This window comes from Nicrophorus vespilloides, unplaced genomic scaffold (assembly GCF_001412225.1).
Source record: "Nicrophorus vespilloides isolate i.1.1-1 unplaced genomic scaffold, Nicve_v1.0, whole genome shotgun sequence".
In the NCBI taxonomy this organism is placed as follows: Eukaryota; Metazoa; Arthropoda; class Insecta; order Coleoptera; family Silphidae; genus Nicrophorus; species Nicrophorus vespilloides.
The window spans coordinates 13,047-26,322 of record NW_017100084.1 but is presented as its reverse complement, the minus strand read 5'-3'; the positions used below and the strand labels follow the sequence as shown (position 1 = coordinate 26,322).

The 13,276-nt window shown below is 35.6% G+C and overlaps 1 protein-coding gene across 2 annotated transcripts; it reads right to left on the bottom strand.

Annotated features, from left to right (window-relative positions):
• Positions 1 to 47: 47 nt before the first annotated feature.
• On the bottom strand, positions 48 to 11,640 carry LOC108567082 (histone-lysine N-methyltransferase, H3 lysine-79 specific-like). 2 transcript variants are annotated; one of them, XM_017927328.1, is made up of 9 exons: positions 11,396 to 11,640; positions 7,312 to 7,352; positions 7,082 to 7,220; positions 6,886 to 7,026; positions 6,560 to 6,745; positions 5,869 to 6,492; positions 5,631 to 5,814; positions 3,107 to 5,566; positions 48 to 326 (listed from the first exon to the last, which is right to left on the bottom strand). In XM_017927328.1, the coding sequence occupies exons 1-9, from the start codon at positions 11,477 to 11,479 to the stop codon at positions 169 to 171; spliced, it is 4,017 nt and encodes a 1,338-aa protein (XP_017782817.1). In that variant the 5' UTR covers positions 11,480 to 11,640; the 3' UTR covers positions 48 to 168. The 2 variants fall into 2 exon arrangements, with proteins under 2 accessions (XP_017782817.1, XP_017782818.1); XM_017927329.1 differs by lacking the exons at positions 6,886 to 7,026; positions 7,082 to 7,220; positions 7,312 to 7,352; positions 11,396 to 11,640 and adding an exon at positions 6,805 to 6,883.
• Positions 11,641 to 13,276: the final 1,636 nt, after the last annotated feature.

The following is a 13,276-nucleotide window of genomic DNA, read 5'->3' as shown; positions in this document are numbered from 1 at the left end:
AAGTGGAATAAAGGAAGATGAGAGGTTATTATTTAAATAAAAGATTGTTGATATATCAAAAACAAGAAAAGTATTAAATCTTGCTACTTTATTTCACCTTTTGGTACAGTTTATATTCATGAAATAAAGTAAGATTATTACAATAAAATTGGCAGTAAAATTGTCTATTCAAATAAACAGATATAAGCTTCCCGTCCTGTCATTACCCTCCGTCGATCGCCTACGTTTGTCTAATTCCGTCGATGCAAATGCTACTAATCGGTCGAAACCTGAACTTATTTTGTCTTGCCACTTCGACTCCTCGCCTTCCTCTTCAACTTCAATTTCTACTGAAAAAAGGTGCAATTAAATACATGTTCATCTGCGTTCCGACGGAAACACTAATAATAAATAAATAAAAAAAATAATAATTAAAGAACTTAACGAAAATAATGAAATTATATTTCGTGAAATTAAACGATATGTATATATATGTAATAATAATAATAATCATAATAAAACGAGATACAATTATATACAGGCCGTTTCGCAAATGGTACCGATCAAATTTTGTTACTTCGGATTTAGGATATAAGAGTATAAGAATACTGATGTCACTTTCTTTTTTTTTTATATATAGATAGATATGCACCACCCTGTATATAAAAATCATATGCAAAATAAGAAAAAAAATAGAGTAAAAATAATAATAATAGTAAAACCACCACCAAAATAAATCAAATCAAATAAGTTAATCAATTAATAAATAATAAATTTTGTTGAAATTAATAATATAAAATCATAAATAAAGATGCTGAGCAAAAATTATAAATAAAATAGCACAAAGCTACTTACCACCAATTTTTATCAGCCATCTAAACTAGTATGGTAGGGATAATATGCATGCGCGATTTTGTGCACTAGAAATTGTGCATGCCTGTACTGTGCTGCCTCCTATTTTAACGCAAACAAACTACAGTAAATATCAAAAATTCCAATGTCCATTATCAACACGAGTAAGTTTTCTCAAAGCTCTAGTTTTCTCATCAATCATAAAAAAATAATATAATTAAAACAAAAAATATGAAACTCAAATCGAAGTCAATTATAAGACAAAATACAAAAAGAAAAAGTTGTGAAGAAAGAGAATATATATTTAAAAAAAAAAGAAGGGAAATAATTGAAATGAAAGTTAATTAAATAATAACAACAAAACGCAAAAGGGAAATAGAAAACATAAAGTAGAAAAACCACCAGAAAATTTAATCGTGCCATAATGACGGTTTTCTTATTGTTTTTTTTTTCTTCATTTATCATTTAAATTTGCCTAAATTAAATATTTTCCAGATCACAAATTGCATAATATGTTTAATATTATGTGTACGTATGTATATCTTTGTTCGTTACGACGAGGAGACATTTTTATTATTATCAACAAAAGGATATTATTGTATATATAAGTATATATATATAGAGAGAGAAAAAAAAGTCAGTTAAAAACTAAACAAAAGAAAATAAAACTAAAAATAATAATAAAAACAAAAACAAACAAAAAAAATAATAATTAATAAATAATATTAATCAAGAGATTATTAATTGGATGATGTCGGGCGTGCAAATGATGAACTACACCTATTTAACTGCGATCCAACCTAAGTAACGTGGATGAAGCGTTCAAAAAAAAAACTGGTGTAAACGAAAATATGAGTACCAAAGCTATGTACAAAGCATGCGACAAGCTCGAATCTACTGAAGTAAAAATAAATTAAAGTAGTAAGAAATAAAGTAGTAGTACCCCACATGCACAAAACACTATATACAAGTTTAAATGATGCAGATTCAAACGGTAAAATAAATCAATAAATAAATAAACAAAATAAAAATTGGTGGTGGAATTTGATATTCATGCCTAAGAGTTGCACTGGCCTCGATGTAGCCAATGAACGAGCGTGCATTTCGGCATCACGATAACATAACAAAATGGGAATTGAATATGTTTCTCTGATTAATTCTTTCTTTTTTTTTGTATAATTAAATAAAGGAAAATGTACGCTATACATTCAATAGTTTATGTATAATGAAAGAATAAGTGATTTAAAATCAAATTTAAAAAAAAAGATAAAATAAATAAACATGAATAAGCAACCATAAGCATAAACATGGGCGACCTCTATGTTTTTGGTGTTCGTATCTCATCAAATGCATTGTGCTATTAATAAATTATAAATAAATCAAAAATGCATCAATGCTACACAACAAATAAAATAAAACAACAAGTTTCTGTTTGTTTGATCCGCTTTCGCTCACTTTCTTTCACTCTCTTATGCGCGCGCGAAACACCACTCACTCACTCTCAAATCTATTAAAAATAAAAAAAAATCGGTAAACACAACCATTATGTCATTCAAGTGTATTAGGTCAGCTCTTATTTTTTTTGTAATGTGTGAATGTGAATAAAAGTCCAATATAAGCTTGGATCTTTTTTTAAATACATTGTGATTCTAAATACAAGATCAGCAAGCATCACTCGTGTATCATATATATTTATATATTACATTGAAATGTACAGATTCAGTTTCTGCGTATTTGTTAATGCTTATAGTGTGGCTGCTTTAGAGAAGCGTTAGGTGTATTTAGAATCACTCTGTACGTGGAATTCATGCATAGTTAATTCGATATTACTTTTAAATTAATGATTTGATCATATCTCAGAAAATCCTAGAAACAAATAATAAAATGGAAGAAAATCATATTTAAAAAAAAAACAAAAACTGACATAAAACGCAAATAGAATGTATGGTGAATAAAATCCATATAGTCCGATAGTGTAGCACAAGTCTGATGATTATGAATATGGAGTGGCGAGACGACTATATGAAAGTTATCGTGGTGAAATAAAGTAAACGAAATAATAATAAATAATAGGAATAAAATAAAATAAATAATCGTAATAATTTGAAAACCCAAAGTAATTGTAATATAACATATTATATATATAAAGGGAAACACGAATGTCGGAAAAGTTCTGTTATGTTTGTTTCGGTTAGTTACCAACACACAATGATATTATTAATATGAATATTATTATAATCGATATAGGTATTATAGATAATGAAAACGAACGTACCTTCGACAAGAAGCTTCCTTTCAGCGTCCATTGGCAGTGTGGTTTTAGCTCGTTCTGGCGGTGAATGATGGATGCGCGGATAATTTCGATGTCCTGCATCTGGTATGTAAGTTGAGACGGCTTTGTTCCTGATCGGCCCATGTATCACAGGTGACTCGCGTTTATAATGGCAGTCGGTTGATGTTGATTCAGTCTTTATATCATGATATTGTAAATATCTACGTTCGCAATCAATTTCCTCTTTGATGTGAGGTCCGTTCATAACCCTGGCAGCTAGTCCTTCAGGTACAAAATTGCTTCTACTCTCGGCTTCCACCATTGAAGGCTTAATGTCAGTAAAATACGATTCGTGGTATTTTATGTCGGCTCTTGGCAGCGGTGTGTAAGGCTCGTAGGACGGTCTTGCCTGGGTTGGGTACAAGACCGTCGTCCGCGGTGAAAATTGTGATTGTCTTGGTGACTGTTGAGGGGGTGGCGGCATGTACACTGAATGCGTGTTCACTTTAATGTGGGGATTTATGTAGGCTAAACCTTCTAAGCCTTCTGTCGACGAAGGCCTCGAAATGGGACTGTAAACTTGTCTCATAGGGGCAGCCTCGGGCTCCTTCGGAGGTTCAGGCACCTTCACGTTGACCCTTTCAGGTCGTGGCAGGTTTGTGTTAATCACATGATGAGTACGTATGTCGCTCATATCAACGGCGGCATTTATTATCGATTGATTTGATATCTCCAATGTCCTTTCGATTTCGCCGGACATCAAATCACCTATTGTTCTAGTAGCAACTATGCTTTCTGCGGGGGGATTGAATACGTGGTGCTGCGCAGCAGCCAACTTCTCTTGGGATAGGTGCCTCCTTAATGCCAGCTTTGCGGGCGATATCTGCGTGTAATCCGGTTGCTCAGGCTGTGAACTTCTCGGCTGTATCGGCGATATCCTAGGGGGTTCAGGTTCTACGTAGTTTTCCGTCATGCTGACTACTAAACCTTCGTGTGTTTGAGCAACTTTTGCCTGTTCTTCTGCAGGCCTCACTATCGTCTCGCATCTATTCCCATTGTACTTAGGGTACTTTCGTTCATCGTGCTTCGTATTCGCCATATACTGGTTGTATGAATTGTACTGGTGGTGAGGGGTGGGTGGTGCATTATAAACTGGGGTCGGTGCCTGATTAGGACTATACATGGATGGAGTATGTTGCTGTTGTGGTTGTTGATGATGTGGTTGTTGATGTTGCGGTTGCTGATGCTGGGATGGCTGATGTTGCGATGGTTGATGTTGCGGTTGTGGTTGTTGATGTTGTGGTTGCTGATGTTGCGGTGGCGGTTGCTGCTGCTGCTGTGATTTCGACCGTGTTTGTTGGTCTTCATTCAAAACAGACGTGATGATACTTTTCAGGCGGTCTTCAAAATTAGCAATTCTTGGTGGTTCTTGTGGTCTTTGATGATGTGAAGGTGACGGATGGGACGATGGTGTATTACTGATTTTCGGTCGTTTCGCGACCGGTACTGGGGCAGGCATTGATGTTCTTGACGACGTTCGTTGATTACTCGACGGGCACTTCATAGGCATATTCATCTGAGGTAGTTTGCTATTGCTAGAAAGTTGTTTACTCGCTTCTATCATTCTACCTTTCTCCAAGATCTTTTGTGCGAGAATCTCCGGATTCTGCTCTTCGATCTTTGCAATATCCGGCACATCAGGCCAATCCTGTGACCTAGCTCTGTAGTCCCTGGATTTACGGGATACTTTGGTAGGCGCTATTTGCTGCTGCCTGGCCATAAGGGCCTGCGCTTGCTTTCTCTCCTCGCTCGATTTCTCCAATGATAGAACTTCGCCTTCCAGTAGGCTCACCTGGTTGTGCAACTTTTTTCTATGCGACAAAGTAGATGAAATCTCGCGCAAGATGCACTCTTCTGCCATGTTTGCAGACAATTCTCGATTCACCTCTGGTTTACCATATTTCTCCGCAATTTCCTGTTTCCGCTCAATTACTAAAGCCTTCTGCTTCTCTTCCAAATTGCCTACTTGTATTTGTAACTTACTGGCTTTTGCCTGGAGATCTTTGTGTCTACAAACAATTTCCTTGGCCTTCGCCAATAGGTCCACCGGGGAAGTTGCATTAATACCCAATTCGCTCATTCTAGCTTTCAGCAAAGCTACGCTGTCGTCTATGAGCACTTTAATCTGTTTCTCTAGTTGCGCCGCTCTGCTTTGCAAACGTTGATTCCGATCCTTCTCCTCGGCGATTAACTGCTCGATGTTATTCTTATAGTCCGGTGATTTGAATTGATCAATCATGTTCATATATTGTACTCTATACATATCCAATAGGATCTGCAGAGAGTAGGGCGTATCTCCGGGAGCTTGGGGTATGTCCAATTCATCGTGAACCATTTCCGTGCTCAGAGCAGTCAGCTGTTGATCAACACATCCCGGAGGTGGAGGAAGTTTCTTACCATTTGCTGAAATAAGGATAGTTTAAATATAACTGATCACAGTCATAATTAATATTCGTAGAATACTGACCTTGTGGTGAAGTACTCAACAACGTTTGCGAGTGAAGCAAATCCAGGCCGTTGATCTTAATAGCCTTTTTGGGCTTGGCTTTCTTTACTCTTCCCCTACGCGGTTTATTTATGGGCTTAGCGGGCGTCGTTTGATTTTTTCCTCTCGAAATCTTCCGCCTCAGTTTTTTCGGTTGCCTCTTGCCCTACAAAAGCATATAATTATTTCATGTAACATAAGAGACATCAACAAATACTACCTTGCCCGTAACCTCCTCTTCGGATTGGCTGCTCTTGCCCTTGTTTGAACACCAATCCGACCAGGCTCTGCGAGTTGTAGGCCCCAATCCGTAGTTGCCATCTTGATCATAGAAATCTGAATCCGAAGAAGAATCATGTATCTGTTTCGTCAAGTCCCTCCTGGTTTTTTCTCGCGATGACCGCACATTGTTGGAATCCTCGTTTTCCTTAACCTTGGGATTCCGCAATCTTTGGAAATAGCATTCCAATTTGGTTCTATCGATGATGTGAAGGTAATACGAAACGGGCTTCCCCGTCCAGGAGACGGAACCACGCAACGGTGACATTTCCGATACATGCATTATCGTGCCGATGTCACTGAGATTACGATCAGTAATTCGAAAGTTAAGTGGACAGAAGCTTTTAGAAGAGACGATCCTGGCGCCGTCCTTCAGATCAGCAAAGCGCTCCTTCAGTTGGTGGTCCACAGTAGGACCAAAGGCAAAATTATTTACGAACACTATGGTGGCAGAATTGATTTTCTCTCTATGTTCCTCCATGAGGAAATCTCCCTTCATTAGTTTGTACTCCCCGAACTTCTTTCCGTACCACTTCATCCACGTACGGAAGTTCTTGTTCATAGACTAAACCAAAAAATAACAACAATTAATGAATATCTTCTAAGCACATTATGTTGTAATCAGTGGTTACCTCTGCATATCGGCTAGGTACTTCAGCTCTTTCAATACCTAAGCAAATTTTGCATGGCGTTGCTGCAGCCATTTGTAGAACAACTTGACCCACGCCAGAACCCAAATCAATAAATATGTCTTCTGGTGTAATATCAATTTGATCTATCATTTGGCTGATGAGCTCATACGATGTTTCTCCATAAACCTACGATTATACAATAGTTAAAAGATGAGATTAATCAAAATGATACACATGCAGCTTACTTGCATCATCTGTTTAATTTAATGAACAGATTATTATTAGATAACATCATATTTCGTAAGTGCATATATGTTTTACTTTACCTCAGGTGAAAATGGTTCGTATTGATTTAGTTTGTCCGGATCTGTGACGGCTTGATTGTAAGTCTGTTGCAAGATGTGCCTAAGCAGGCCTCTGCTGGGATATTTATTTAATCGTTGTGCTGGCAGTGACGTTCCCTTTTCCTACAATCAACAAAAATTAGTCCAATCCTCGCGCGCTCACCACTACGAAACTCACTAAAGCAACGAGACTATCAATGGCTTTATTAAACCTATCACATAATGCCTTCATGCTATCATAACTTCGTGTGTCATAATTTGTAAGTATATTATTTTCCATGGGCAACTTAAGTTCGGGCAAATCCTCACACACCCATCTATTAGAAACGAAAGAAGAAGAATAATCAAATAAATAACTAAAACAAAAAAAACAAGCGTCGAACGATTCGATGCGAACAGATCAATTACCTGATGGTCTCAACAATTTCAATTGCTCCATCATGACGGTCCTGAAAAAGAAATCCCAGATAAGTATCATTCTTCATCAAATAACTAAAACCTGATTATAATATTCCGTCCCCTGGCATTCCTCCATTTTTCCTCTTGCGTTTTATTGAAAACCCTTCCTTCCAATGCGCGCAACTCTTTTTTTTTTTTTGCAAACCACATGGTTTATTGCAGCACAAATGGTCACATGCAAAGCATTCCAATACAATTTCAAAAATTATAGACAAAATAAATTTCATTAAATCTATTGTAGTTTAATTTTTGAAATTCGTTCCATTTTATATATAAATATATATTTGTATCACTTATTGATTCAATTATTTTCTGGGAATACGTTACATGAGAAGTCATGCTCTCATTAGAGAATTCATGGAAAACGGTGAATTACTGTGTATACTGTAATAATGCGAAACCCTCTCCACGCTGTATTATATATATATATCATTTTTAATTTTCTTTATGACGCAGAGGCAATATTTACAACAGCGCTGTAAAGTTTTCCCAGAAACGTCCACCAGCATGCTATTTAGAAAGTTTTAGGGTGTCCGAAGACGTAAATATTGTTGGAGAAATCTGCACAGTTTATATTGTCGTGCCATATACAAGTTTACGACAATATTGTGCATGGTGTTGACCATGCAATCAACAAGCCATCCTCCTTGAATGGAAAATGTAGGTAAAGAAAAAGCGACGATTTACTTGATTTGTCTGGGTGCATCGAGAACTGCTGTTTACAAACAATGATCACAGTTGCTTAAGAATCGAGTAACATATAAATATTATGAATCGAAATCGGATATTCTCGATGCCGAGTGAATGGCATAAGTAGACAGATAGTGTTATGTAAACATTGGCAATGCCATATGACGATTCCGCCTTATCATTATAGTAAACAGTTTCAATTTTCAATTTTTGATCTTCCGTCTCGAAAACGTATTTTGATCGATTCTATAAACAATGCATGATCATATCGAGCGAGCTGCAGCACACAAAGGTGAAACTCTACGTCGCATCATAAATTATGATGATCAGTCACGCTCATGGACGTACGTGCATTAAATCAACTATCAATAATGCTCGACTCAAGTAACTAAAGATACTAAATGATTGCTCTAATATAAATATAATGAAATATTAGTTGTTTTTTTTGGCTTATAATAAATAAACTAATCGTTAAGCGTATCAAAATGAAAGCAGTGTGGTTTGCAGTTGATGTGATGAATACAAAAACTGTTCACTTCTTCATTGATCCTCGCTTTCAAAAATGTACAGTTCGATAGAACATCGCTTCTGGATTGTCTGAACTAGAAAACAAAGGGATATTCGTTAAAAAAACACCACACTGACGAGAGTAAAAAAACTTTCAAATGGATGTCTGTCATGAGTTTGGTTGAAGGTGGATTGGATCAACAATTGTTTCGATGACAAATAAAACATGATTGAATGACTTTTGTATGATCATCGATGAGTTTTGTTAAAGTAGTACATCAGGTGCACCTTCTCATTTACATATTACTATATATTACAAAGCTTTGTTGATGTTGATGTCAAACATATTTTACACCTGATCCATAGAATAATCGCAATTGTAATCAACGAGGAGTCGATGAGTTTCGATTGATAAGTTGATCTGGAATTTGCGAAAGCCACTGTTAATTGACAATCAACATCAGAAGAAAAAAACATCAAGAAGAGAAAACAGATTTACACAGATATTACACCAAGCACAGTTATAAAAATAAACAGAAAATAATCAATAAACATTCAGTTTTTTTTCTTACAAGTCACATCAAGTTCAATGACCATCAGCATCAGAAGAAGAGATCGAGTTACACATAGCACAATCAAGACAGCTTAAAGCATGATTACGATACTAACATAAGCTAATCTCATCAGATATTTTATAGATAACAATGAGCATGCTTACAATCACATGTATCTTTTACAAGTTAAAATTGCTTACAAATATTCGTGATCAATCCAAAATAATATTTAAAAAAACGCTTTCACAAGGTTATTCACACAGAAAATGATGAATGCATAAACAACAACATTTTAAATAAACATAAGCAAATAGAAGTACAACATTTAATTGAATCATGGAGTAATTAAATTTATTATTTATAAATATAAACATACTGTTCATTGAAGGTCAAACAGTTAAGACAGAAACATTTCAGGAAGATAGTCAATGAATGTTCCTTCAAGATCTTTAGTTTAAAAAAAATAATCGTGAATGAAATTTTTAAATTTAGTTTAGTAAATTATAGAATTACGCAATTAAACGCTTTCATTGATAATGTGTATCTTTGAGAGTCGCACAGAGGGGTCATCAGAAATAATCTCGGAAGTCAAGTGGTGTAAAAGTTGTTTCAATTACAAATAACTATATTGTGTGTGTATATCCCAGATTGCAGATGAGTGGGGCATTCAAAATCATTCGCAATTGATATTAATAGTAGAAGCGTTGGAAGCAGAAATAGATTGAAGCTACAGCAACAAACTTCATTTTAATAATTATAGAAATATGAGTAATAAGGTTTATTGTATTATATTGAATAAATGTAGTTTTTTAAAGCAATTTCGTATGCTATGTACATGCTAAAACAATTATGAGTAATGTTTGTTAATTGTATGTGTACATGGGAATACCATTATATAAACAACCCAGATTTTTACTAGAAAAATGATTTCGAAGACAAACCAAAACATTCATCGAGTCATAACTACACATATTTAATAACTACTCTAAACAACATACAAAATAATAATAAAACATAGTTTTAGTCACATTGAAACATACTGGTTAATAATTATCATAAAAAAATAATGAACATTGTACTTACAACTACTCACATTGAAATAAAAGTAAACAAAATAAAACTACTAAATACAAAAATAAATAAAGCAGAGATTTAGGTGTTAATTGGACTAAAAAATAGAACATATATCTTTTTGGAGGGAAAATGATGTGGAGATTTTGTTAGTGCAGTTGAAAATAATTATCGAAGTGAGAACATTTTTTTTTTTGAGGGAATTCAATTGATTGATGTATCATTGATATGGATTTAAATTCTAATTGTTGTTGAGGTATTGAGGTATAAGAAAAAAATCAGAAATGGGAATTTGTGAATGGGAAAACCCAAACAGTTTCCCATTCATGACAAATACTAATTGATGAGTATAATTTTGGAGGGAAGTGATTCATAGTTATTCCATTGATTTAGCTGATGGGAAGGCACAAATTAGAATCTCAATTAACTGATAAATTCTGAGTCTTATATAAATGAGTCCAAGCAAGCAACAATTATAAATTTGGAGGGAAATGGATGATTGAATTATTTTACAATTAAAAGAACGGATGTTACAAATGTTCAAATTGATTACAGTGGAATTATGTTTTGGGAGCGAATTTGTTTTCATTGCACAAATGTTAATTGGGATGTGATATGGAAATTCATTTTAGCAAGCAGCAAATAAGCTACAATCATTCATGTGAAAGTAAGCAAACAAATGAAATTGAATTAGCATAGAAAGCAGCGAGTAGTAGTTGTTGTCAGATGGACTTAAGTTGTTGAAAACAACCCTGTGTGAAAGTCTAAATAAATGAACATTGGTTTTTTGGAAAGTACTGAATGAGAAGTTCGCAGTTGGATGCAACCAATTACTTGGAGGCAATCAGCTGGTGTGTGAACCTTAGCTGAAAGGTGCAAATGGAAGCAATGGTAACTGGATGGGAGTGTTTTCAATTTGCTTGGGAATTATGCAACTGACAAGAGGGGTTTTGATCTGATGAAATTAGTTGTTTCTGTCGAGGCCAGTTTGATGGTTACTGTTTCAATTGCAGAGCAGCGGTGTGCCAGAAAAAGCAGAGACAAGAAAAGAAGGTGACTGATGTGACAGTGTATGGTGGAATGAATGAGTTAATGGTATAACAATAATAAAAACACAGGGAGCGGTTAAATATCTTTGGGTAGGAGGCGGTGCGAGGAAAGCTGCGGGATTTGATTATCTTTTTTTTTAGTTGATGTATGATTTAACTTACATTTCCACGTCCTGAGGTTAACGGCCAAGTATATAACACAGGTTCAGCCCCTGCGGGGGAGTGCAGCTTCAGCTGCTGAGCCATCGCTCCGGAGGATGTATCAACTGTAGAACGATCGCGCACTGAACCCTCTAATGCTCATTGGCATCACCATTTGTCCATCCCGAGCATACAGCAGGATTTTATTCACAGAGTACAGCGAAAACACGCCATCGCTGATCGTTCACCCTGCGCACGCAATGCTCGTCGATGCACGTAGTGTTGCCAGACGAGAGGAGGTGGTCCGCTCCGCTCCCAGCTAGGATCCACCTCACGCAGCAATACCAAACTTCTAAAAGGGTCCTTGGTGTGGCGGCAACCACCTGGACGACTACAAGACCATTTGCACGTACCCACGCCGATGTGAGAACCCTAAAAACAACAACAGTCCTTCGCTGGTACACTCACATCACACTTAAACTGCACCTAACCCTAAAAACCGTTTCACTGTACTACCAAGGCTCGAAGCTCTGAACTAGGTGGAACTAGGACTGGGATAATCCCGAGCATCCGACAAGCGCGCCTTCAGCTTTACCAAACAACCCAGGTTTGCCACCACAGCACCTTCAAACCGTTCGTATTGACTGGACTGCGTGCGTAACGGAACCAGAACTATTTTATCTACTGCTGATGGTCGATGCCTAGCCTAGATGGACAACTTCTGCTTCTGCACGTAGACCACCGTTGACCCATCGGTCGGGTCATTTACGATCCACGAACATAGAGCGCGAGTCCAGTGCTCGACCAACGTTTGACCCCCGGACCGCTGCATTGTTTGTGCACCTGATTTTCGGCTGCAATAGCATTTAAATTTAGCTTGGTATTGAAAGGAGCCGGGTCAACGACCTCCGCGACCGCCCCGCATTCCGTACAAAGGACCCGAAACAAAAATAAAACTGCTTCGACAAACAATAATAGAAATCCGTCGGCGCCACCCAAAACAAACTGCTCTGCACTCGCGAACGCTCGTCCTCATCCGAGGCCCTTTAATCGATTACAATAACAATACACTTCACCTGAATGCCATCAAAACAAACATTACAAATGCAACAATATTCATGTAAATTACAACTAAAAATACCTGACATCATCATGACCTACAAATGCATTACATAAAATACAATAATATCCTTCAAATCTAATAGAGAAAGACAAAACTAAAAAGAAATATTTATAATGTACAAATATTAGACAAATGTATTAGTCACATGATGCACATCCAACATTCAAAGCATTGCATTGAACTAAAAACACATGAGGTTTCGTGACCTACAAATGTATTATTACCGCCATAACATCTAAACACTAGAAAACTATTATAGATAAAAACTTACATAAATGAACAAATATAAAATTTTTGTTCATTACATAACTAACGAATAAATAAAATATTATAAGCATAAAATATTAATAAACATAACAATTTCATAAAAAACATATTTATTAAAAGAATAAGGACAAAAGGAATAACGATTTATAAATTTAATAACTCGAAGTAATAAAAAATATACTAGTTGTTTGTTTAAGCTATGATCAATTTATACAAATATTATACTAAAACTATTTAATAGAATTTAATAGAAATGGGATCATATATATAAACCGTAGAAATTAAAAACTTAAAATAATAATAATAAAACTATTATGGCTATAATAAGGCATAGAAAACAATAGCATAAAACAAACTGAACTGTTAATTGCGAACAAATAAGAATTCTAACGATAATATAAATATAAGTATATAAATAAAAATAGGTTTTAATTTCTTATTAAAAGAGAAAACAGTAGATAATATCAAAACGTTAATTTTTTGTTTGTTTGTTTTGCAAAACAAACATAGAA